Source organism: Cebidichthys violaceus, unplaced genomic scaffold (genome assembly GCF_023349555.1).
Source record: "Cebidichthys violaceus isolate CVI_PGR_0920_01 unplaced genomic scaffold, fCebVio1.0.p SCAF_109, whole genome shotgun sequence".
NCBI classification, from domain to species: Eukaryota; Metazoa; Chordata; class Actinopteri; order Perciformes; family Stichaeidae; genus Cebidichthys; species Cebidichthys violaceus.
Window position 1 is genome coordinate 108584 of NW_027176273.1, and position 27631 is coordinate 136214.

General features: G+C 37.8%; 2 protein-coding genes and 1 long non-coding RNA gene across 3 annotated transcripts; 1 reads left to right on the forward strand and 2 right to left on the reverse strand.

The window, feature by feature from the left end:
* Nucleotides 1-483: 483 nt before the first annotated feature.
* On the reverse strand, nt 484-14968 carry LOC137889380 (oocyte zinc finger protein XlCOF8.4-like). Its single transcript, XM_068733221.1, has 2 exons — nt 14718-14968; nt 484-5009 (listed from the first exon to the last, which is right to left on the reverse strand). The coding sequence occupies exons 1-2, from the start codon at nt 14779-14781 to the stop codon at nt 1441-1443; spliced, it is 3633 nt and encodes a 1210-aa protein (XP_068589322.1). The 5' UTR covers nt 14782-14968; the 3' UTR covers nt 484-1440.
* A 1386-nt stretch (nt 14969-16354) lies between these two features.
* Nucleotides 16355-19341, forward strand: LOC137889668 (uncharacterized). The gene is made up of 3 exons (XR_011105233.1): nt 16355-16564; nt 16647-16798; nt 18462-19341. It is a non-coding gene; the product is annotated as an uncharacterized lncRNA (long non-coding RNA).
* A 577-nt stretch (nt 19342-19918) lies between these two features.
* Nucleotides 19919-25835, reverse strand: LOC137889556 (zinc finger protein 771-like). The gene is made up of 2 exons (XM_068733468.1): nt 25687-25835; nt 19919-22759 (listed from the first exon to the last, which is right to left on the reverse strand). The coding sequence occupies exons 1-2, from the start codon at nt 25736-25738 to the stop codon at nt 21459-21461; spliced, it is 1353 nt and encodes a 450-aa protein (XP_068589569.1). The 5' UTR covers nt 25739-25835; the 3' UTR covers nt 19919-21458.
* Nucleotides 25836-27631: the final 1796 nt, after the last annotated feature.

Below are 27631 nucleotides of genomic sequence, written 5' to 3' on the forward strand. Positions count from 1 at the left end.
TACTAACGAATCAGAAACATCATCCCTGTCAGTGTTTTACTATGATATATGGATATTACAAATGTGTATTTATTTGGATCATTATTCCTGCTGCAGCTCATTTTAACTCCTTTATACTCTGTTGTTCGGTTTGGAAAGGTTTGAAAAGTGATAATGTTTAAAGTAACTAAAGCTGCCAGACAAATGTAGTGGAGTAAAAAGTACAATATCTCCCTCTGAGATGTAGTGGAAGTACAAAGTAGAATAAAATAGAAACACTCAAGTAAAGTACCGTGAATGTGTACTTAAGTAAATATACTTAGTTACATTCCACCACTGATCATTACATTTGCTCTTACCGCTCACAGTGTAATGTTCAGAAATTTCTCAAACAGAGAGGAAGAAGGCCATAGTGGAGAAGAAGGCCACTGAGGAGAAGAAGCAGCAGCCCCCCCCCCCTTTGCACTCTTTGTTCCATCAGCAAGCAGGGCAGGAGTCAGCAGGTCCAGGTCAAAATCAAAAGTATTTAATATTGTTAACAGAAGCCAAAACAATCACAAACCAAATTACACTACCGATAGTCAAATATTTCAAGAAATATGAGACCCCGTTCATACCACAGGACAGATTGATGTATCTGCCCCATGGTACGAAGGAAGTCTGATTCTCTCAGGGGACAAACAGCTCCTTTGCCCCCCCAGAGTTACATTCCTCAACCTATCGATCAGCTCCATGATTGGCTGAAGTCCAATGGGCTCCTCCTTGGATCCTGACCCATTGTCCTGGGCAGACACCTCTGTGAACTACCCACTTCCCCCGCAGATTTACACCTCCTGGCATTCCTCAAACCCCCATCACAGACACTCAATATACATTCAATGACCACACTCCTTGGTTTAACACTTCCCAAGTAACCACACTGTGACACATAATATCCAGCACTAGGAATGCTTTAAAACTTAAAATTCCTCACAACAGCCCCCCCCCCCCCCGGTCTAACTGGTCCGGTGTGACGACGGTTAGAATCAAGAGATCCACAGGAAGTTCACCGAGACGTCAAGTTTATTGTCATCTGTGGTTTGAATGAACGACACAACATTTAGGAATTCTTTCATGAAAAATAAAAAGAATACAGAAGAATGACTTTTCAAGAACTAAATCAAATACATTTGTATACAATTAGTAATCGTGATCGTTTGGGTTTAAATTTCTCAACTGAAGTCAAAAACAGAATCACGTCTTTTTTTTTTTTTTTAACATAATAAAAGTAAGAAACTCGCATTCAGCTCAACCAGCGGAAACTTTTCTTTAATGCAGAAATGTGAAATATTGCTGCTTTATTATATAATTTACAGCGAACAGAATGTTTTGGGGTTTTTTGGGACGACGAGACATTATGAAGATTCAGATTCGCCTTCAATGAAAAAATAAATAAATAAAAAAAGTGGAGAAACAGCCAAGTCACACCGCTTCGCTCCACATTTCCTGCGTCGACTCTCCGGCACACTGGTGGTACTTCAGCTCCGTGTACCAAGCGAAGCCTTCGCCGCAGACGCTGCAGCTGTACTGTTTCTCCACCGTGTGGACGGCCATGTGCGACTGCATGCTGGCCTTGTGAGCGTATTTCTTACCGCAAACCGGGCACGGGAATGGTTTCTCTCTGGTGTGAGTTCTCATGTGGATCTCCAGATGGGACTTGTAGAGACATTTCAGACCACAGATGGAGCAGAAGAAGGCCTTCTCCCCCGTGTGGTACTTCATGTGGTTCTTCAGATTGTAATCGTGGTGGAATCTCTTTCCGCACTCGGTGCAGTTGTACGGTTTCGTGACGGTGAACCTCGTTTCGCTTTCGGGAACTTCGTTACTGTCCGGGGAGTTTAGACCGGACTTCCTGTCGTCTTTCCAGAAATCGCTGTCGTCGCTGTCGGGTTCAAGACACTCTGACGTTCCGATATCTTTGTTGACGGAATGACATCCCATAATACCGTCAGAGATTTCATTATTCTTCAGAGAGTTTAAACCCGACTGAGATTCTCTGGTCTCCTTCCAAAAATCACTATCAACACTATCATCAGGATCTGGTTCTGGATGTCTATGTGGATCTGGGTTCTTGTCTGGTTCTGGTCCTCCACAGTCCTCTCCATCACCTTCTGTTTCCATCTGTTCAGTTTGTCTTTGATGAAGCTGTGAGGACTGAGCTTCCTCTTCATCATCTTCACTCTTCACAGGAGTGAATGTGAACTTGGTGATATCAGCCTCCTCCAGACCTTGAAGCCGCTCTCCCTCCTGACTGGTCCGGAGTTCCTCCTGTTCTTCTTTAATGTGTGGAGGCTCTGGGTCCATGTGCCGGCTCAGACTTCCTACTTCTGTGGACTGTTCCCCTCCTGTAGGACTTCTTCTGTTGTGGTTGGTCAATGTTTCATCGCTCTGAGAGACGTCATCATGTCTCAGAGAGTTTAAACCTGACAGACGTCCACAGCTCACGTCCCAAAAATCACTGTCGGCACTGTCTTCAGTCTCAGGTTCAGAAGAGTCTCCAGTTTCTGGCTCTGGATGTCTATGTGGATCTGCGTTCCTGTCTGGTTCTGGTCCTCCACAGTCCTCTCCATCACCTTCTGGAGGCTCTGCTTCTCTGTTCACCTCAGTCCGACTCTGATGAAGCTGTGAGGACCGATGACCGACACACTGATGATATTTCAGCTGATAATGCCAACCAAATCTTTGCTCACAATATCTGCAGCTGTAGACTTTCTCCCTTGAATGGACTTCCAGATGTTTCTCCAGATGTCTCCTCCAAGCAAATTCTTTCCCACAAACAGTGCAACTGAACTGCGTTAGCCTCGCATGTATCCTCATGTGCTGAACCAAAGACTCGCTGTCACTGCATCCTGTGTTGCACACTGAGCAGCGGAACGGTTTCTCCCCCGAGTGACACGTCATGTGAGAACTTAAGCTCTCACGCTCGGCAAAGGTTCTACCGCAAACCGAGCAGCCGAACGGTTTCAGTCCCGTGTGGAGGCTCACGGGAACCTGCAGCTGGTGCTTCGGGTTCAACCCTCCACCGCTCTGAGAGCCGCCGACCGACGTGTCGTCGTCGTCGTCGTCGTCTTGGAGCCGCGAGGACTCGCCGGCACACTCGTGACCGACGAGTTGAGACTCCAGCGCAAATCTCTGCTGACAAACGATGCAGCTGAGCGGTTTCTCTCCCGTGTGGAGGGACGTGTGTCTCGACAGGTGTCCCGCCGTCGCAAATCCTTTTCCGCAAAATAAGCAGCCGAACGGTTTCTCTCCCGCGGGGGGGTTCTTATGTGTCAGCAGAGTGAGACTGTCTTCAGATCTTTCGTGACACTCAGAGGAGCTGAAAGGTTTCATGTCAGTGTTACATCCTGGATCTCTGACAGAGACGTCCTCACTGTTCAGATGTTTCAGAACTGATTGAGGTCGATCACCATCAACTCCGTCATCAGTCTTGGGTTCAGTTTCAGCCTCATCATCAGAGCAGCTGAATGGTTTCTTGCTGCTATTAAATCCATCGTTTGCAGAGACTTTTTTATTTCTCTGGTACGTGAACCCTGACTGATGTTTCCTGGTTTCTTTCCAAAACTCAACGTCAACACCGTCATCAGGTTCAGAGGACGGTTCAGTCTTGACATCAGGATCTGGTTCTAAATGGCCAACTGGATCTGAACTGGCTGGTTCTGATCCTTCAAAGTCCTCATCGTTAAAGCCACTTCCTCTGAACTGTGAGAACTCACCGAGACACTTGTGTTTTTTTATCTGAAAATGCCAGAAGAATCTCCTCCCACAGACGGTGCAGCTGAACGGCTTCACCCCCGAGTGGACCGCCATGTGCTGCGACATGATTCCCCTCTGAGAAAACCGTTTACCGCAAACGGAGCAGCTGAACGGTTTCTCTCCGGTGTGGGTTCTCATGTGTATCTCCAGGTGGGAACTGAACTGACGTTTCTGACCACACACGGAGCAGGTGAACAGTTTCTTTCCTTTGTGCATCCTCATGTGGGTCACCAGCAGGTAGTTGTTGGGAAACGTCGCGTCACATTCGGAGCAGCTCAGCGGTTTGTTGTGTTCGTCCCCTCGGGCCCCGAGGAGCCTCGAGTAGCCCCCGACACACTTGTGGACTTTGAGCTGCGACGTGGCTCTGAATCTTTTGTTACAAATTCTGCAGCTGAACGGTTTCGCTCCCGTGTGCGTCGCCATGTGAGACGTGACCGCTCCTTTGTGGCGAAAGCTTTTACCGCAGAGTGAGCAACTGAACGGTTTCTCTCCCGTGTGGATTCTCAGGTGGTAGTCCAAACCCGCTTTCTGTGTGAACTTTTTACCGCACACGGAGCAGCCGAAGGGTTTCACTCCCGTGTGAGTCCTCATGTGTATGTTCAGATTTCCTCTGTGTTTAAATGTTTTGGCGCACACAGAGCAGCAGAACGTTTTTATTTCAGGATCTGTATAGTCTTCTTCAGGCTCAGATTCAGATGAGTCTGAAGTCTCAGTTTCTGGTTCTGGATGTCTATCTGGATCTGAGTTCCATGCTGGTTCTGGTCCTCCACAGTCCTCTCCATCAGCTTCTGTTTCCATCGGTTCAGTTTGTCTTTGATGAAGCTGTGAGGACTGAGCTTCCTCTTCATCATCTTCACTCTTCACAGGAGAGAATGAGAACTTGGTGATATCAGCCTCCTCCAGACCTTGAAGCTGCTCTCCCTCCTGACTGATCCAGAGTTCCTCCTGTTCCTCTTTAATGTGTGGGGGCTCTGGGTCCTCCTGGTCCTCTTTAATGTGTGGGGGCTCTGGGTCCTCCTGGTCCTCTTTAATGTGTGGGGGCTCTGGGTCATCCTGGTCCTCTTTAATGTGTGGGGGCTCTGGGTCCTCCTGGTCCTCTTTAATGTGTGGGGGCTCTGGGTCCTCCTGGTCCTCTTTAATGTGTGGGGGCTCTGGGTCCTCCTGGTCCAGACTGGAGCTCCAGTCCTGCTGCTCAGAGGGAACCTCTTCTTTAACCACCAACAGCTGCTGGACGTCTGCAGGAAACAGGAAACACACATTCCTTCAGGTTAAAACTCTACTACAGTCTGAAATAACACATTTATAAACAATCATCACCCTTTAAACCTGAAACTGGACCTCCTGGTGTCCAGCTGAGACTCTGAGACTCTGAGACTTTCTTAGTTCTGGAGAAAGACGTCTTCGTCTCAAACGTTCTCTCTGTGTCTCTGCGTCTTTAGTAGTATTGATTAGAGTAGTGGTATTGATTAGAGTAGTAGTAGTAGTATTGATTAGAGTAGTAGTATTGATTAGAGTAGTAGTATTGATTAGAGTAGTAGTAGTAGTAATGATTAGAGTAGTAGTATTGATTAGAGTAGTAGTAGTAGTATTGATTAGAGTAGTAGTATTGATTAGAGTAGTAGTAGTATTGATTAGAGTAGTAGTATTGATTAGAGTAGTATTGATTAGAGTAGTAGTATTAATTAGAGTAGTAGTATTGATTAGAGTAGTAGTAGTAGTAGTATTGACTAGAGTAGTAGTATTGATAAGAGTAGTAGTAGTATTGATTAGAGTAGTAGTATTGATTAGAGTAGTAGTAGTAGTAGTATTGATTAGAGTAGTAGTATTGATTAGAGTAGTAGTAGTAGTATTGATTAGAGTAGTAGTATTGATTAAAGTAGTAGTATTGATTAGAGTAGTAGTATTGATTAGAGTAGTAGTATTGATTAGAGTAGTAGTAGTAGTATTGATTAGAGTAGTAGTATTGATTAGAGTAGTAGTATTGATTAAAGTAGTAGTATTGATTAGAATAGTAGTATTGATTAGAGTAGTAGTAGTAGTATTGATTAGAGTAGTAGTAGTAGTATTGATTAGAGTAGTAGTATTGATTAGAGTAGTAGTATTAGTATTGATTAGAGTAGTAGTAGTAGTATTGATTAGAGTAGTAGTATTGATTAGAGTAGTAGTATTGATTAGAGTAGTTGTATTGATAAGAGTAGTAGTAGTATTGATAATAGTAGTATTGATTAGAGTAGTAGTAGTAGTGGTATGGATAAGACTAGTAGTATTGAATAGAGTAGTAGTATTGATTAGAGTAGTAGTATTGATTAGAGTAGTAGTAGTAGTATTGATTAGAGTAGTAGTAGTATTGATTATAGTAGTAGTAGTAGTATTGATTAGAGTCGTAGTATTGATTAGAGTAGTAGTATTAGTATTGATAAGAGTAGTAGTATTAATATTGATAAGAGTAGTAGTATTAGTATTGATAAGAGTAGTAGTATTAGTATTAGTATTGATAAGAGTAGTAGTATTAGTATTAGTATTGATAAGAGTAGTAGTAGTAATGATAAGAGTAGTAGTATTAGTATTGATAAGAGTAGTAGTAGTATTGATAAGAGTAGTAGTATTAGTATTGATAAGAGTAGTAGTAGTATTGATAAGAGTAGTAGTATTGATAAGAGTAGTAGTATTGATTAGAGTAGTAGTAGTAGTATTGATTAGAGTAGTAGTATTGATAAGAGTAGTAGTATTGATTAGAGTAGTGGTATTGATTAGAGTAGTAGTATTGATAAGAGTAGTAGTATTAGTATTGATAAGAGTAGTAGTAGTATTGATTAGAGTAGTAGTATTGATTAGAGTAGTAGTAGTATTGATTAGAGTAGTAGTATTGATAAGAGTAGTAGTATTGATTAGAGTAGTAGTATTAGTATTGATAAGAGTAGTAGTATTGATTAGAGTAGCAGTATTAGTATTGATTAGAGTATTAGTATTGATTAGAGTATTAGTATTGATTAGAGTAGTAGTATTAGTATTGATTAGAGTAGCAGTATTGATTAGAGTAGCAGTATTGATTAGAGTAGTAGTATTAGTATTGATTAGAGTAGTAGTAGTAGTACTGATTAGAGTAGCAGTATTGATTAGAGTAGTAGTACTGATTAGAGTAGTAGTAGTATTGATTAGAGTAGTAGTATTGATTAGAGTAGTAGTAGTATTGATTAGAGTAGTAGTATTGATTAGAGTAGTAGTAGTAGTATTGATTAGAGTAGTAGTAGTAGTATTGATAAGAGTAGTAGTATTGATTAGAGTAGTAGTATTAATTAGAGTAGTAGTAGTAGTATTGATTAGAGTAGTAGTATTGATTAGAGTAGTAGTATTAGTATTGATTAGAGTAGTAGTATTGATTAGAGTAGTAGTATTAGTATTGATTAGAGTAGTAGTATTGATTATAGTAGTATTAGTATTGATTAGAGTAGTAGTATTAGTATTGATTAGAGTAGTAGTAGCAGTATTGATTAAAGTAGTAGTATTGATTAGAGTTGTAGTATTAGTATTGATTAGAGTATTAGTATTGATTAGAGTAGTAGTATTGATTAGAGTAGTAGTATTAGCATTGATTAGAGTAGTAGTATTGATTAGAGTAGTAGTATTACTATTGATTAGAGTAGTAGTATTAGTATTGATTAGAGTAGTAGCAGTAGTATTGATTAGAGTAGCAGTATTGATAAGAGTAGTAGTATTGATTAGAGTAGTAGTATTGATTAGAGTAGTAGTAGTAGTATTGATTAGAGTAGTAGTAGTAGTATTGATAAGAGTAGTAGTATTGATTAGAGTAGTAGTATTGATTAGAGTAGTAGTATTGATTAGAGTAGTAGTATTAATATTGATTAGAGTAGTAGTAGTATTAGTATTGATTAGAGCAGCAGTATTGATTAGAGTAGTAGTATTGACTAGAGTAGTAGTATTGATTAGAGTAGTAGTATTAGTATTGATTAGAGTAGTCGTATTAGTATTGATTAGAGTAGTAGTAGCAGTATTGATTAAAGTAGTAGTATTGATTAGAGTAGTAGTATTGATAAGAGTAGTAGTATTAATTAGAGTAGTAGTATTGATAAGAGTAGTAGTATTGATTAGAGTAGTAGTAGTAGTATTGATTAGAGTAGTAGTATTGATTAGAGTAGTAGTAGTAGTATTGATTAGAGTAGTAGTATTTTTGATTAGAGTAGTAGTAGTATTGATTAGAGTAGTAGTAGTATTGATTAGAGTAGTATTAGTATTGATTAGAGTAGTAGTATTGATTAGAGTAGTAGTATTGATAAGAGTAGTAGTATTAGTATTGATAAGAGTAGTAGTATTAGTATTGATAAGAGTAGTAGTATTAGTATTAGTATTGATAAGAGTAGTTGTATTAGTATTAGTATTGATAAGAGTAGTAGTATTAGTATTAGTATTGATAAGAGTAGTATTAGTATTGATAAGAGTAGTAGTATTAGTATTGATAAGAGTAGTAGTAGTATTGATAAGAGTAGTAGTATTAGTATTGATAAGAGTAGTAGTAGTATTGATAAGAGTAGTAGTATTGATAAGAGTAGTAGTATTGATTAGAGTAGTAGTAGTAGTATTGATTAGAGTAGTAGTATTGATAAGAGTAGTAGTATTGATTAGAGTAGTGGTATTGATTAGAGTAGTAGTATTGATAAGAGTAGTAGTATTAGTATTGATAAGAGTAGTAGTAGTATTGATTAGAGTAGTAGTATTGATTAGAGTAGTAGTAGTATTGATTAGAGTAGTAGTATTGATAAGAGTAGTAGTATTGATAAGAGTAGTAGTAGTATTGATAAGAGTAGTAGTATTGATTAGAGTAGTAGTATTGATTAGAGTAGTCGTAGTAGTATTGATTAGAGTAGTAGTATTGATTAGAGTAGTAGTAGTATTGATAAGAGTAGTAGTATTAGTATTGATAAGAGTAGTAGTATTAGTATTGATAAGAGTAGTAGTAGTATTGATAAGAGTAGTAGTATTGATTAAAGTAGTAGTATTGATTAGAGTAGTCGTAGTAGTATTGATTAGAGTAGTAGTATTGATTAGAGTAGTAGTAGTATTGATAAGAGTAGTAGTATTGATTAGAGTAGTAGTAGTATTGATAAGAGTAGTAGTATTGATTAGAGTAGTGGTATTGATTAGAGTAGTAGTATTAGTATTGATAAGAGTAGTAGTATTGATTAGAGTAGTAGTAGTAGTATTGATTAGAGTAGTAGTATTGATTAGAGTAGTTGTATTGATTAGAGTAGTGGTATTGATTAGAGTAGTAGTAGTATTGATAAGAGTAGTAGTATTGATTAGAGTAGTGGTATTGATAAGAGTAGTAGTAGTATTGATAATAGTAGTATTGATTAGAGTAGTAGTAGTAGTGGTATGGATAAGACTAGTAGTATTGAATAGAGTAGTAGTAGTATTGATTAGAGTAGTAGTATTGATTAGAGTAGTAGTAGTAGTATTAATTAGAGTAGTAGTAGTATTGATTATAGTAGTAGTAGTAGTAGTAGTATTGATTAGAGTAGTAGTATTGATTAGAGTAGTAGTAGTAGTATTGATTAGAGTAGTAGTAGTATTGATTAGAGTAGTAGTAGTAGTATTGATTAGAGTCGTAGTATTGATTAGAGTAATAGTATTAGTATTGATAAGAGTAGTAGTATTAATATTGATAAGAGTAGTAGTATTAGTATTGATAAGAGTAGTAGTATTAGTATTAGTATTGATAAGAGTAGTAGTAGTAATGATAAGAGTAGTAGTATTAGTATTGATAAGAGTAGTAGTAGTATTGATAAGAGTAGTAGTATTGATTAGAGTAGTAGTAGTAGTATTGATTAGAGTAGTAGTATTGATAAGAGTAGTAGTATTGATTAGAGTAGTGGTATTGATTAGAGTAGTAGTATTGATAAGAGTAGTAGTATTAGTATTGATAAGAGTAGTAGTAGTATTGATTAGAGTAGTAGTATTGATTAGAGTAGTAGTAGTATTGATTAGAGTAGTAGTATTGATAAGAGTAGTAGTATTGATTAGAGTAGTAGTATTAGTATTGATAAGAGTAGTAGTATTGATAAGAGTAGTAGCATTGATAAGAGTAGTAGTATTAGTATTGATAAGACTAGTAGTATTGATTAGAGTAGTAGTAGTAGTATTGATTAGAGTAGTCGTATTGATTAGAGTAGTAGTAGTAGTATTGATTAGAGTAGTAGTATTGATTAGAGTAGTAGTAGTATTGATAAGAGTAGTAGTATTAGTATTGATAAGAGTAGTAGTAGTATTGATAAGAGTAGTAGTATTGATTAGAGTAGTAGTATTGATTAGAGTAGTCGTAGTAGTATTGATTAGAGTAGTAGTATTGATTAGAGTAGTAGTAGTTGTATTGATTAGAGTAGTAGTATTGATTAGAGTAGTAGTAGTATTGATAAGAGTAGTAGTATTGATTAGAGTAGTGGTATTGATTAGAGTAGTAGTATTAGTTTTGATAAGAGTAGTAGTATTGATTAGAGTAGTAGTAGTAGTATTGATTAGAGTAGTAGTATTGATTAGAGTAGTTGTATTGATTAGATTAGTGGTATTGATTAGAGTAGTAGTAGTATTGATAAGAGTAGTAGTATTGATTAGAGTAGTAGTAGTAGTATTGATTAGAGTAGTAGTAGTAGTATTGATAAGAGTAGTAGTATTGATTAGAGTAGTAGTATTGATTAGAGTAGTAGTATTGATTAGAGTAGTAGTATTAATATTGATTAGAGTAGTAGTAGTATTAGTATTGATTAGAGCAGCAGTATTGATTAGAGTAGTAGTATTGACTAGAGTAGTAGTATTGATTAGAGTAGTAGTATTAGTATTGATTAGAGTAGTCGTATTAGTATTGATTAGAGTAGTAGTAGCAGTATTGATTAAAGTAGTAGTATTGATTAGAGTAGTAGTATTGATAAGAGTAGTAGTATTAATTAGAGTAGTAGTATTGATAAGAGTAGTAGTATTGATTAGAGTAGTAGTAGTAGTATTGATTAGAGTAGTAGTATTGATTAGAGTAGTAGTAGTAGTATTGATTAGAGTAGTAGTATTTTTGATTAGAGTAGTAGTAGTATTGATTAGAGTAGTAGTAGTATTGATTAGAGTAGTATTAGTATTGATTAGAGTAGTAGTATTGATTAGAGTAGTAGTATTGATAAGAGTAGTAGTATTAGTATTGATAAGAGTAGTAGTATTAGTATTGATAAGAGTAGTAGTATTAGTATTAGTATTGATAAGAGTAGTTGTATTAGTATTAGTATTGATAAGAGTAGTAGTATTAGTATTAGTATTGATAAGAGTAGTATTAGTATTGATAAGAGTAGTAGTATTAGTATTGATAAGAGTAGTAGTAGTATTGATAAGAGTAGTAGTATTAGTATTGATAAGAGTAGTAGTAGTATTGATAAGAGTAGTAGTATTGATAAGAGTAGTAGTATTGATTAGAGTAGTAGTAGTAGTATTGATTAGAGTAGTAGTATTGATAAGAGTAGTAGTATTGATTAGAGTAGTGGTATTGATTAGAGTAGTAGTATTGATAAGAGTAGTAGTATTAGTATTGATAAGAGTAGTAGTAGTATTGATTAGAGTAGTAGTATTGATTAGAGTAGTAGTAGTATTGATTAGAGTAGTAGTATTGATAAGAGTAGTAGTATTGATAAGAGTAGTAGTAGTATTGATAAGAGTAGTAGTATTGATTAGAGTAGTAGTATTGATTAGAGTAGTCGTAGTAGTATTGATTAGAGTAGTAGTATTGATTAGAGTAGTAGTAGTATTGATAAGAGTAGTAGTATTAGTATTGATAAGAGTAGTAGTATTAGTATTGATAAGAGTAGTAGTAGTATTGATAAGAGTAGTAGTATTGATTAAAGTAGTAGTATTGATTAGAGTAGTCGTAGTAGTATTGATTAGAGTAGTAGTATTGATTAGAGTAGTAGTAGTATTGATAAGAGTAGTAGTATTGATTAGAGTAGTAGTAGTATTGATAAGAGTAGTAGTATTGATTAGAGTAGTGGTATTGATTAGAGTAGTAGTATTAGTATTGATAAGAGTAGTAGTATTGATTAGAGTAGTAGTAGTAGTATTGATTAGAGTAGTAGTATTGATTAGAGTAGTTGTATTGATTAGAGTAGTGGTATTGATTAGAGTAGTAGTAGTATTGATAAGAGTAGTAGTATTGATTAGAGTAGTGGTATTGATAAGAGTAGTAGTAGTATTGATAATAGTAGTATTGATTAGAGTAGTAGTAGTAGTGGTATGGATAAGACTAGTAGTATTGAATAGAGTAGTAGTAGTATTGATTAGAGTAGTAGTATTGATTAGAGTAGTAGTAGTAGTATTAATTAGAGTAGTAGTAGTATTGATTATAGTAGTAGTAGTAGTAGTAGTATTGATTAGAGTAGTAGTAGTATTGATTAGAGTAGTAGTAGTAGTATTGATTAGAGTCGTAGTATTGATTAGAGTAGTAGTATTAGTATTGATAAGAGTAGTAGTATTAATATTGATAAGAGTAGTAGTATTAGTATTGATAAGAGTAGTAGTATTAGTATTAGTATTGATAAGAGTAGTAGTATTAGTATTAGTATTGATAAGAGTAGTAGTAGTAATGATAAGAGTAGTAGTATTAGTATTGATAAGAGTAGTAGTAGTATTGATAAGAGTAGTAGTATTGATTAGAGTAGTAGTAGTAGTATTGATTAGAGTAGTAGTATTGATAAGAGTAGTAGTATTGATTAGAGTAGTGGTATTGATTAGAGTAGTAGTATTGATAAGAGTAGTAGTATTAGTATTGATAAGAGTAGTAGTAGTATTGATTAGAGTAGTAGTATTGATTAGAGTAGTAGTAGTATTGATTAGAGTAGTAGTATTGATAAGAGTAGTAGTATTGATTAGAGTAGTAGTATTAGTATTGATAAGAGTAGTAGTATTGATAAGAGTAGTAGCATTGATAAGAGTAGTAGTATTAGTATTGATAAGACTAGTAGTATTGATTAGAGTAGTAGTAGTAGTATTGATTAGAGTAGTCGTATTGATTAGAGTAGTAGTAGTAGTATTGATTAGAGTAGTAGTATTGATTAGAGTAGTAGTAGTATTGATAAGAGTAGTAGTATTAGTATTGATAAGAGTAGTAGTAGTATTGATAAGAGTAGTAGTATTGATTAGAGTAGTAGTATTGATTAGAGTAGTCGTAGTAGTATTGATTAGAGTAGTAGTATTGATTAGAGTAGTAGTAGTTGTATTGATTAGAGTAGTAGTATTGATTAGAGTAGTAGTAGTATTGATAAGAGTAGTAGTATTGATTAGAGTAGTGGTATTGATTAGAGTAGTAGTATTAGTTTTGATAAGAGTAGTAGTATTGATTAGAGTAGTAGTAGTAGTATTGATTAGAGTAGTAGTATTGATTAGAGTAGTTGTATTGATTAGATTAGTGGTATTGATTAGAGTAGTAGTAGTATTGATAAGAGTAGTAGTATTGATTAGAGTAGTAGTAGTAGTGATATGGATAAGACTAGTAGTATTGATTAGAGTAGTAGTAGTATTGATTAGAGTAGTAGTAGTAGTGGTATGGATAAGACTGGTAGTATTGATTAGAGTAGTAGTAGTAGTACTGATTAGAGTAGTAGTAGTAGTATTCCACCTTCAGTTCTCCTGATTTAAACTCGTTTACTGAGGAACACATTGATGAAGACGTTTATCTGGGAATCAAACCTTTGGTGCCGCTTGGGCTCCGAGGTCACGAAATAGTGGTCAGCCTTCAGACTCGTGAAACCCTCGTGAAACCCTCGTGAAACCCCGTTTTAACTTTCCTCCACTTCCACTTCACACAGTCTACAGGTTCTTCACTTCCTGCCCTCCATCGGAATTTCACGCGTCACAATAAAGTCACGTGATCGTAAACAAGCTACTAGTTGTTGTTTTTTGTAACCGGCAGCTGGAAGTGGGTGACGGTTTAGTCCAGATCCTCACAGAGACCTGGACCCATCGTGGTCCAGGATCAAGCTGCACTTAAAGAGAGGACATCAGGACAGAGAGCCGGACTCTGGTGGACCAGAGGAGGAGGACTCTATTTAAATACTGTTATTTATATACTGTAGTATTTCTACTTTGAGTTACATTACATTACAGTCATTTAGCAGACGCTTTTATCCAAAGCGACTTACAATAAGTGCATCAACATTGGTAATCAAAAGAACTACTAGTCACCAGAAGTCATAAGTACATTTCCTTTAAACAAGCATCTAAGAGCATGAAGCAGAGCATAACTCAGAGCCAAAGTACAGAAACAAGAGAAACAGTTAGTGCTATAAGTAATACCAATACAATAAGTGCAACAAGCTAGTATGAAAACAATAAGTGCTAAGTGGAAGGCTCAGGGTAGCGGAGCGAAGTGGTCGGGCGGGGGTGTGGGTCTTGACCGTGGTCTGGAGATAGGAAGGAGCTGTTCCTTTCACAGCCCTGTATTCTAGCACCAGAGTCTTAAACTGGATGAGCTCTTACAGGGAGCCAGTGTAGAGAACGGAGAAAGGAAGTTGTGTGGGAGAACTTGGGGCGATTGAACACCAGGCGAGCTGCGGCTTTCTGGACAAGCTCCAGAGGTCTGATGGCCGACGACAGTTAAATACAATAGCATACAATGCTGGTACTGGTACGATATAGCCAGTATTAGTACTTGAGTAGAGTAAGTTGAGTACATGTACTTCGTTACTTTGCTCCTAATCACTACAATCGATCCTCAACACGCAGTAGAAGCTGTTAGCAGGAGCTAGCTGCTAACAGGCTAACGTTAGCTTGTTAGCGGGAGCTAGCTGCCAACAGTCTAACGTTAGCTTGTTAGCGGGAGCTAGCTGCTAACATGCTATCGTTAGCTTAGCACGGACAACATGATCAGTACAGATATTTCCAGCAGGAGAAAGAAAACCAACCTGCTTCTCTCCGCAGCTCCATGTCGGCCTTTAAAACCACATCCAGCTCTTTTCTCCTTTTCATATCCGGATATTGTTGACTCCAAATGTCCAATCAGAGGTCCGCGAACCGCCGTTTGAATTCATGTTTAACATCCTGAAATGTGGACATTTTACACAGATCGAGTGAAAGAAGAGCAAAGAAAACTACACTGTGTTCGTGTCCTTATTGACACTCAGCTGACATGCTAACACAGCCACATGCTAACTGTGTTCCGATGGAGAGAGCAGAGAGAACCAGAAACACTAACACTACTTCCGCTACGTTCCTCTGGCCTTCACAATAAAAGAGCAAAAATAATAATACAATATTTTTTTACCTTGTTATTTTATGGTTGTGTTTGCACTGTGTTAACTGTAAGTTTAAGTTTAATTTATAACTCTTTAAAAGAAAAAAGTTTTTCACAAAGGTGCTTCACAGATATATATAAATATAAAAGCTTAAACTTTCCAGCATTGAGATATTTCTGTGAATGGAAATTAATAAAAATAGAAACAAGTTTAAACACAATTTAAAACCCATGGATTTAGGATAAAACGGAGTAAGGAACAATTGATAAAAGTGAAATATAATAAATTGATTAAAAAAGTAATTGTGTCAAGATAACGGAAAGGAAAGAGATATTTGGGCTGTTTGAAAGAACGATAGAATTAATATTTAATTTACTAAACATGTGATCAGTTTATAAAAGTATGAGCATTGGTTTAAATAAAACAGTATTATCCATTATCCAACTTCAATAATGAAAATTGAAGCCGAGAGTCAGAAACAGAGACAGCTCGCCTTCAAAATAAAAGTTGCATGTTTTCAAACGCGTCTGCTCCAGCGTTCAATTTAAGGAGAGCTAAATTAAATTATTAGATAAATTGCTTAAATAATCAACATATTATATAACTGTGATAAAGTCAATCTGTAATCTGAAATCTGTAATCTGAAATTATCTAAATGATTTATTATATTATCAATTTATTTATTTAAATAAAGCCTCCTTAAACTATTTGAGGTGAATGTTTCAGGCTGTAGTGTTGAGACTTGAGTCCGACTGTAGAAAATAAATGATAATTTGATTTTATTGCTGGCTTTGTTGTCACGACAATGAAGCCACAACGCTATCCAAGTTTATTTACTGTTTGCACTTTTAACCTCTATGTTTATTATTCAGTAAGGAAGAAGAGTCAGGGGGTCAGGACCCAGACCTGGGGGGCTCCTGAGGTTCTAGAGGATCAGATGAAAGGTGGTTCACATTAAGCCACTTTGTCCTGTCACACAGAAAGCTCCAGATCCAGAGGAACATGAAGGAGCTGATGTTCAACTGTGGTTCTGTTCCCTCACAGTCTGGAACAGAAACCTTCACACACAAAGCTCTTATAGATGTATGTTCATCATTTAAACATGAAGATAATGGAGCAACATTTTGACCACAACTAATTTTAATTCAACCTGTTCAAGCCGAGAGACGCTCATAAACACATCATGATAAAAAGACACACCCACACACTTCTACATGAACTCTGCTGGTTTCCTGTAAATGAAGAGGGGCGGAGCTACAGTGATCAGGTGATCCAGTAACATAAGAACAGGAAAAGAACCCTGATGTGTTCAGTCAGAAAGTTCAGACTCCATTTTGAGTCCCAGAGCAGAAGGAGAGAAGCTGAAGGCTGAGGCAGGGTGTTAATCCAACATAGATTAACAAAAGATGAAGAGTCTGCAGGAATGAGAGTTATTGTTTCATGTGAAACACAGTGAGATAAGATCAGCTGAACCACTGATGTGAAGAGACAATGTTCATCAAAACAGGAAGCAGGAAGTAAATATCAAGTGTCCTCTTTAATAATAATATTTTATAATATTTGTGTCATGACAGACTTTCTGACTGTCTATTCTCAAAGACTCACTGTGAAGTTGTGGCCTCAGCTCTGAGCTCCAACCCCTCCCATCTGAGAGAGCTGGACCTGAGTTACAACTACAACCTGGAAAATTCAGGAGTGAAGTTACTGTCTGCTGGACTGGAGAGTTCACACTGTCGACTGGAGACTCTGAGGTCAGTTCACTGATTGTAAGGTTTCTGAAAAAAAAGCAGAATATTTGTTGGAGTACAGAAAGTAGAGAAGTGAAGTGATTGACAGGAGAGTTTTTAGCTTCCACAGACTCTCATTGTGGTCCATCAGTCAGTGAAGGTGATGTCAGTCCTGATGAGGCTGTAGATGATCTGTACATGATCACTGTACTTAATAACAGTAACTAATACTACTAGTAACTAATAAAGACACAGTAGTCATCACTGTACTTAATAATAGTAACTAATACTACTAGTAACTAATAAAGACACAGTAGTCATCACTGTACTTAATAATAGTAACTAATACTACTAGTAACTTCATCACTAGAGGTGTTTTCTCTGTTTCCTCTTTAATAAACTGTTCTGTTTATAAGATCAGGATCGATTTCTATGGCAGAATGCGTTTGTCATATTTATGACTTTTGCATCTGTACGTTTTGAAATTGTGACGTGATTATTAAATAAACCAGAATATGATTATAGTTTCTCTTAAATGACATAACTCTTGAATGATCAGGCTCAGTGTCTGAATGAAATGATGATCAATGATGTAAAAAGCTCTCTCACTTTAATTATATTCATAGTAAAAGTTATTGAGGGAAATATCAGATCATGAAAAGACAAATCTTTATAACAAATGAAGAAAGTGGTTTGTGGTCCTTTTGTTGTTCAGACTACAATGAACACATATTTAAACCAGAAGGTGAATCAGAAAACATATCAAATATAAACTAGAGTTTAATCTGATCCGTCGTCACTGTTTAAATGTTGAAAAAATCGTATCAGTCCGATCGGCTGCAGCGTCCAATCACATCACTGATGAACAATGAGGGGGCGTGTCCGCCGTTAAAACACTTCCTGGAAGCCTGTTCTCGTGCGTCCTCGCTCATGTCTCCTTGGAGATCCCTCCTCTCTCCTCTCTCCTCGCTCCTCAGAGCTAAATAAGAGCTTTGGGACGGCCGTCAATATGGAGGAGCAGAACAACTTCCTGTTCAAGCGAGGATCAAGGAGCGAGGAAACAACAAATAAGAGACTTGAGATGTACCCATTGAAGCTGTGCGAGGAGAACGCTGACAGGCTTCAGGATTGAACAGAAAGTCAGCCAATCAGATGAGCCACAAGCTTGTTGTGATCATGTGTTTGAGTTGATGTGAAGACGACTGTTGTTGTTGTGTTCAAGTCTGCAGGAAATAACGCTGTTCATCAGCTGACAGCATCTCCACATGTATAGAGACAATGGTCCTCATTCATCAGTCTGATCTGTTCTCTCTCATTGAAATATTTCAAAGAGATGAGACGTTCAAATGTCACTGAGACTGTGGTTTTTATCAGCTTTGAACCATCATTACAGTGAGCAGTGAACACCTCTCTGTTTCTGCGGTTGTGATGCGTTCAGGACCCTCAGCTCTTTATCTCCACTGTGTACTTGAGTGAAATGTGCAGAGTGAACAGACTTGATGTCCAAAGTGTGTGCAGGTGTGTGAGCTTGGAGCTCAGTGTGTTCACTCCAATCCGTTAAGATGAGAGCTGGAAGGACTGAAGTCCTGCTGCTCTTTCTACTGGATGTGCTGCATCACTGACTGACAGCTGATGAAGGGAGTCTCTGCAAACACTCATTCATCTCTTCTTCTTCTTCTCTCCTCAGATGGGAGTGGACTCATTAAGAGCGAGTCCACCATCATCTCTGTGTTCCTCTGGATCTGATCAGAGGATCTGGACTCCTCACTCCACCTGGACCTGGATTTAGTTTAGTCCTTTGGTTCCTTCATGTGTTGTGACCCTAAAGTGTCTCTGCAGATGAGTTGTGTTCATGACAACATAACAGTAGATGAACACATGTAAATGGATGTTTCTGCTTTGCTTTCTGTTGCAGCTCCTCCCTGTGGAATGATGGAGTTCTGCACTTCATTTACTCCTATTTCTCAATAACAGTGGGAGTTGATCTCACATGTATGAAGTTACCTTATTACCACCAGTACCAGCCTCTTCTCATGTTATAACAGACACAGATTAGCTTGTAACAAACAGGAAGAGAAGATAAAACCTGAACCTGAACTCAATCAAGGCTTCACTTTAGTTTCTCAACTGACAAACAGATTGTGTTCAGCAGCTTAATATTTACACTTTATGTTCATGAATCATGTCAACAGGAGAATAATAAAGCTGACTATCTGTTGTTCTTTAGTTTATTACAGTTTCATGTCGTTATCACCAACGTTCATGTTCTGACTTCACATGATGGATCTGGATTAGAGATGAAACCCTGATTTAATAAGACTCGGTTTAGTTTTAATGTCAGTTCTAACAGGGTGAGAAATGATTCACTAACATGCCATCAAACTATTAAATGATCAAGTTCTTTATAATCAAGGTTTTTATATCTTCATGTGTTTTATGTTCAACGTTTTTTTCCTTCTGGAACAATAAAGTTGATGTAAAATGAGCCTCAAATAGAGCCGTGATCTCTACATGCAGTTACATCCTGAGTTTTTCTGTCTGTTAATAAAACTTCTCACTTTGTTTAATTCACTTTGAAAATCAATTCATGAGAATTAAAACCACCTCGACTGATGTTTAGAGTGAATTATTAACAGTTGACACTAAACTGGGTTTAAACTAAAGATTTAAAGAACTGTTAAAGATTCATCGAGTTAGACAACACTCAGCATGAATTCATGGAAATTGAAGGTCCCTTGAAATTAAGTTAATTTGTTTCTAATACATTTTTTATTTTTCATTCCGTGTTCACATTATTTTCATTGTAGTTTGTACTTTAGTGCGCCGTTGTATTTAAAGTTACTACAAGGAACTTTCATGTTGTGTAGTTTTTGGCGCTCCCTGTGGACTAATGCAATAGTGTTCCTGAGCACCAGAGTCCCTTTAGAAAACCTCTCATTTTGTCAGAGTTTTGAGTTTTGTTTAGTTTGTTTCCCGTTTTATTTTGAAGTTTCCTGCCTCTTGTGTCCCGTGTTCACTTCACTTCCAGCCTTTGTATGTTTTCCCTGTCCGGTCCGGCCGACTGCTGTTCCTGTTCCCGCTGATTCCTGATGACACCCAGCTCTACATCTCCACCCAAATCCCTCACCCCCACCCCCCTCTCCACCATCACCAACTACCTCACAGACATAAAACCCTGGATGCAAGCCAACTTTCTTAAACTCAACAGCAACAAATCTGAAATCCTCATCATCCCCAAATCACAAAACAAATCCCACCACAACTTCTCCCTCTGCATCGATGGCACCACTGTTCCTGCCTCCACACATGTCCGTCAGCTTGGAATAATTTTTGGTCAAACCCTCTCCTATGAACGCCACGTCAATCACATCACAAAAAACGCCTTCTTTCATCTCAAAAACATCACCTGTCTCCGCCCCTCCCTCTCCTCCTCATCCTTGTCTTCATCATCTCTCAACTGGACTACTGCAACAGCATCCTGTAAGGTTTATCCACCAAAATCATCAACAAACTTCAATACATCCAGAACTCTGCTGCCCGTCTGCTCTCACACTCCCACACCAGAGACCACATCACCCCAGTCCTTCAAAACCTCCACTGGCTCCCCATACAGCAAAGAATCCACTTCAAGATTCTTCTCATCACATACAAAGCCCTTCACAACCTCGCCCCTTCATACCTTTCTGACCTCCTGCATCGACACGCTCCCACCCGCAACCTGAGATCCACCAATGCCAACCTCCTTACCAAACACACTCTGTGACCCTCTGTGTCCAAGGTCCAAGCATCGGACCTGGGGGGGACAGTTCAACTGCAGGTCCTTCCTGGTACAATGTGGTCTCCACTTCCAGATGCAAGCAACTTCCTTCCTCACCTCCATCATCCTCCATCTCTCATCGGAACTTTTTTTTAATGTCTCCATGCTGCCACTGGTAACCCTCATGTTTAACGTCACAACGCTATGAATTGTGGGTAATTTCTTCAGGCAAAGTCGAGGTGAGGCAGTTCGACGCACCTCAGAACACGTTTTTGGTGTTTAACTGATTAAAACAACGGGGTCCAAAACGTGTGTTTGAGATGAGCTAGTTAGTGCAGTTTGAGAGACAAACACATACACACACACACACACACACACACACACACACACACACACACACACACACACACACACACATTAATACTTCATATGATACATATTATATTATACACACAGACCTCTGTCTCCAGTCTGAATGTGTTTGCGTTGCCTGAATTTGCACCCAAAACGCTGATAAAACTCCAAAAACCCAAATGATTCATATTGTCACTTGACCTGTCATGTGGAATTCTCACCTGACGAATTAGATAAACGAGGCAGATTCACATCAGCGACGACCAACACGATTACGACAGATTATTAGAGGTCCCCAGATTACACGAGTCCCCGAGAGAACTGGGTCTAAGACTGGACCCTCTGAGACCAGCAGCCAGTAAACTCAGGTGTAACTGGGGGCGACTTAACTGGAACATCATGAATTACACCTGTGACTTTACATTGTAAATGGACCCTTCCAGGATATTTTATTAGAATATTGGTCGATTTATATATCAATGTCAAAATGTTTTGAATCCCTTATATTGTTTTAATCCAGTATGTTAGACCACAAGCTGAGAAGCTAAACTCTTTAACCCGACTGACAGCAGCTCAACCGTTGTTGTGTTTGTCGTACTGAGACTTTAAACTGCAGTCATCATCATCACTGACTTCAGTCTCAGGTTCAGAAGAGTCTCCAGTCTCCTCATCAGGACCTGGTTCTGGATATGAGCTCATGTCTAGTTCTGGTTCCTTGTGTTGAGTTGAGCTGCTGGCTGGAGGCTCCGCCTCTTTGTTCTCCTCAGTTTGTCTCTGATGAAGCTGTGAGAACCGTCGACCGACACATTTATGTCTCTTGACCTGTCGACGCCAAGCGAACCTTTTGTTACAAACGCTGCAGCCGAATCGCTTCTCTCCCGTGTGAGTGATCGCGTGACTCTTCAGATGTCCCTTGGTCAAAAATCTTTTATCGCACACTGAACAACTAAAGGGTTTCTCTCCCGTGTGCGTTATCATGTGTCTCTTCAGGTGAGCTTTCTGCAAATAACTCTTCTCGCAGATGGAGCAGCCGTACGGTTTCTCTCCCGTGTGGATTCTCATGTGTTTCCGTAAACGTCCTCTCCAGGCAAAATATTTCTTACAGACGGAGCAGCTGAATGGTTTCTCTCCCGTGTGAGACCTCATGTGGATCTTCAGGTATCCACTTTCAATGAAAGCTTTACCGCACAGGGAGCAGCCGAACGGTTTCTCTCCCGTGTGGAGTCTCATGTGTTTCTGTAGACACGTACTTCGTGCAAAACATTTTGTGCATACAGAGCAGCTGAATGGTTTCTCTCCCGTGTGAGTTCTCATGTGTCTGTTCAGATCTGCCTTAGTTCCAAATCGTTTCTCACACTCAGAGCAGCCAAATGGTTTCTCTCCAGCACTACATCTGGACTCACTGACAGAAACATCGTCATTATTCACAGAGTTTAAACCTGACAGAGGTTCTCCGGTCTCCTCCCAGTCCCCATCACTGACTTCAGTCTCAGAAGAGTCTGGTTCTGGTCCTCCACAGTCCTCTCCATCAGCTTCTGTTTCCATCTGTTCAGTTTGTCTTTGATGAAGCTGTGAAGACTGAGGTTCCTCTTCATCATCTTCACTCTTCACAGGAGTGAATATGAACTTGGTGATATCAGCCTCCTCCAGACCTTGAAGCTGCTCTTCCTCCTGACTGGTCCAGAGTTCCTCCTGTTCCTGCTTAATGTGTGGGGGCTCTGGGTCCTCCTGGTCCTCTTTAATGTGTGGAGGCTCTGGGTCCTCCTGGTCCTCTTTAATGTGTGGGGACTCTGAGTCCTCCTGGTCCAGACTGGAGCGCCACTCCTGCTGCTCTTCTTCACCGACGATCACTTTTTGTACATCTGAAGGTAAAACTGAGACACAGACAGACGTTAATATGAATCTTAAAAACTGCTCTGGTATCGCGTCTCCTCACATCTGTCTTAAGATTGATTGATTGATTGGCAGAACCTGGGAAATAATTCTGAAGTGCTTTAAAGATTTTTTGGGGACGTTTTCACCTTTTATGTGACGGATAGCGTAGAAATAAGTGAGGGAGAGACAGCTGAGCCCGTCGCTGAGTCACGGCCGGTGTCGTGAGTTTCACCTGGAGACTAAAAGCTGTCAGCTTTACTACAGCTGTTTGAACCCAAAAGAAACTACTTTAAAAGTGATTTAATTACAATAAACAAATAACAAGTGATGCTGAAATAACGACATAATGATGCAGATTTATACAAATTCTGAATTCATGTTTTGTTAGTTCTCTCTACAAGACGACAAGTAAATAACTTTTTTTTAAATACTTGTTTTCTGAATGGAGTCTGGACTGATCTATGCTATGCTAAGCTAACATTATAGCAGCTCCATCAACGCTCAACATAACGTCATATAGGTTATATAGGTGGTTATTGTTTGTAACATATAGTTTATACACAAACATTTATACACATAGTGTCTGGTCTCTGTACTACTATGAGGTATATATATATAAAATATATATTATAGAGATACAATATGTTTATCCTCCATTTATGATTCAACGTCAGTGATGACACGATGCTCTGGGACTAAATCTGTCACGTCGAGCTTCATCAAGTTATTCAGAAAACGGTCCTCACTTAAAGTTTGTGTCCGTTAGCTTAGCTTAGCTTCATCCTTCTGCCTCCGCTCCTCATAAATGAATCCAGTAGCAAAAAGAAAGAGACAACAAATAAAACCAGGACGTCGTGGACTTGGTTCTGATTCTTTGGTCCTACGGTGGCCCAGAGCGGACAAACTGAACTGGAGAGAGACTTCCTGTTTCTATTGATCAGCTCCTTAATTAGGGCCCGAGCACCGACGTAGTCGGAGCGGAGGACCCATTGTTATTCTAATGTTTATTATTATTATTATTATCGTACCAGTTTCATCGCAAAAAGGAGGTGCTTGGGATACTGGGAATTTTTTTAAATTTGGCACAAAATTCAGTCGTGGTGAAAATTCCAGTATTATTGGGGTGTCCAGCTGCGGCATGACATATTGGCTCGATAGTGCCCCCAACAGAGTAGCCCCAACTTTGGGTTTCACCTACCTGTATGAAATTTGGTAGGTATGTGGAACGTGATGGGACGTACAAAAAAGTGAAAAGGAGGTATATCCTAAACCAAACAGGAAGTCAGCCATTTTGAATTTTGTATGAATTTCTCCTGTTTTTTCCCATTTCCAGGTGCTGTACTACAAACTCCTCCTAGGGAATTAATCCGATCAACTTAGAATTTGGTCAGAACAATCTAAAGACCTTTGTGATTAAAAGTTACTAAAAGCTCGAGGTTTCATCAAACATGGACTTGGTGTAGCAGCCATTTTACATGGTTCGCCATCATCCATCAAGCTGTTGTAACTCAACTGTTCTTTGTCAAAACTGTCCCAAACTTGACATGCTTGATTACTGTCATGATTTTAGGACATCTGCATGCCAATATTAACTCATAGTCATAGCGCCACCTACTGGCAACCACGGACGTAAGCAGAATTCTATAATTACAGCGGCCCAAACACTGAACTTAATAAAAGGGTTTGTGGACACACCATGAGAAAAAGACTTCTCTGATCTAAATATGTGCAAACTAAGATGCTTGGAGAGCAAAAGTTAGACAACAGTGGTTCTCAAACCATGTCAGTGGGCATTAGTATAAATGATCTGTCCAGAGCTTCTACATGAGAATCAGGTTAAATGTTATAATGAATGCTTCACACTACAATCTAAAGTTACAGAAGAGCTTAAAATGAAAACAGTGTTAAATTAAAGTGTTAAAGTAAAAGCAAATGACACTACTGTTCTGTTAACTTTCATGTAAGTCCAAATACAATCAGCAGGACACTGCAGGGAGTTGAACCCCATCCCAGTAAACTGACAGTCTGTTATGTTTCAAACATTGAAGCGCATTCACGCACATTCATTTTCTTAATGATCTTAACAGGCTTACATCTATGATTGTATCAGAGGTACACAAAACATTTGAGGCTTAAGACCTGGCAACATGATCTTGCTACGCTGCTGGTTGACGCAGGAAATACTGTTTAACTTGATCACGCAGTGTATGACGGTCACAGAAATGCATGACCGCGTCAACCAGAGTCCTGCCGGTAACCTCGACGTGCGTGTAGTTGCGAGGGCCCGATCAATGCTGCTTGTAGCTTTAATGATGATTTTATTATTTAATGTTTAAATGTTTAAATTATCATGATGAGCTGCTCCAACTACACACACACACAGTATATATAGTATATATATATATAGTATATGTATATATACTTATACTGTATATATAAGTATATATATATATAGATATATATATAGATATACTTATACTGTATATATATATATATATACAGTATAAGTATATCTATATATACTGTGTGTGTGTATATATAGTATAAGTATATATACATATACTATATATATATATATACTATATATACTACAGTATAAGTATATCTATATATACTGTGTGTATATATATATATATATATATATATATATATATATATATATATATATAAAATAAGATTTCATAAATCAGTATTTGTGGTGATATTCTACTTCAGTACACTTCATTGTATTTGTTTATAAAACACAACACGTTACATTCTGCTGCTGGTTTAATGTGTAATAACACATCATTTATTTCGTTATTAATCAGCGTTATAAAGCTGTTGATCGATGATGACGTGTGTGGAGTTAAAGACTCGAACTGAAGCCAGCTAGCTGCGGCTAACCAGCTAACGTTAGCTTAGCATCATGAGAAAGAAAACAAACCTGTTCTTCTTCTCGGCTTCATTTCGTGCAGCAGTTTCCGGTGTCGCTCCATCTCCGTTCTGTTCACGGAACTGAACTCTGACGGTTTGTTGTTCTGCCGTTATTTAGCTTCAGCTAACGGTTCTCTCTGCTCACGAGGGGGTAACCGAGAAGCTAACGGAGAAGCTAACCGGCGGAAATACCAACTATCACTTCCGCTGGACAGCTTTCAAAATAAAACTGAAGACTTTCTGCCCGACCCGTAATGTTGTGGTACTTTATATTTAAAGACGTAATATAGAAGCTGGTGTTAGTATTGTTTTGTATTATATTATTGTATCATGTTTAAGTCACACAATTATGTTCAAAACAAATGGAGAAAACAGACAGAACTAACGTAGAGTAACAAGAATCAATAAAAACATTTCACCTTCAGACAAAAGGGATTCCTCATAGAGTCCTATGTATAGGGAAATACATGGAGTGTGTGGAAGTGTGGGTTGAAAGGAAGGAATTATTATAATCCATGTTTGAGAATTGAGAAATAGGAAGAAATAGAAGTGAAAGAGAGTGAAGTGTGAGGACTTCAACACACAGAAGACATTATGGGAATGAAGCCGACTGGAGGAGGTTTAAGGAAGAGAGTGACTTTCTTTCTTCACTTTTTAAGAAGTGAGGATTAGAAAGAAGAGAGTGGAGTTATCCTGACTAATAAAGAGAAAACTGAGACATTTAATACTTTCATAAAGATAAACTCAGTTCTAACAATTATTGTGACGAAGGAAAACAAACCAGAGGAGGAAACAAGGTTTGAAAGTAGGGAGGACTTGAGGAAGAAGGAGAATACTGAAGATGAAGTGTTCCATTTACAAATGATGAGATATGTTATATTATGGTAAAACATTTAAGTGGTGACGGGCCGAATAAGTCACTAACATTGTTTAATAAAGTGAGGGAGGAAGGAAGCACACCAGCAAGGTGGAAGGAGGCCGTTCTTGTTCCTATAGGGAAGCCAAGGAAAGATCAAATGATCACATATATGTACATTTAATGGAACGCAAAGAAAGAAACAGCAGATATTAGTAGGCTGTCAGAGTGGATTTAGGAAACCTTGGATTACATTTATGTCGAGAAGATGAGGTGAGAAAGTATGTAAGTATGTATATATATATATATATATATATATATATATATATATATATATATATATATATATAATGCAATAAATGACATCTTTGGAACTTTGTCAACAGAAGTGGGAATGTTATTTATTTGTGGACGATTTGGGGCCTTAGAGGGGAAAAAGTAAGACATTTAGAAGATGGTGTTCAAAAACTGCAAGAAGGAATAAAAACAAGTTGAAATATGAGGGAAAGAAATGAGGATTTAAATTGTCATCTGAAAAAAATGAAAGTAATGTTCTTTATGAAACTTTCAGCTGAATCTGAATGAAAATTTTGAAATATTAGAGACATTCAAAGTACACTATGACAGCAGATTAACATGGAAAGACCACATTAAAAATAGAAAACTAATTAAATCCAGATTAAATTATGGGGCTTCAGCATCAGAAACCAGATGTAATCCAGACCAGGACCCTCAGAGTCCGTACAGGTTCAGTAAGGACATCACCTGTGAAGTAGAGACGAGAGAAATAACATCAAAAACAACTGTTGGTTAATTATTGGATACATCTTAGAATCACACAACTAAAAAAAAGTGTTACAGGCATGTTGGGAAAGACGTAACAAAGACGAGTTTTAGAGAAAAGATCCAGAGGTGGACATCAAGGTAAGACATAAAAATACTGATTTACTGAGTACACAGATCAAAAATACTCTAATGTAGCAGTTCATAGTCACAAAACTGAAATATTTAAACATACTTTGAATTTGTTTGCTGTGTAAACAGTTGAAGTGTGTGCAATTTTATTTTGGTGGGTTGACCAACAGACACCAGACAAAGG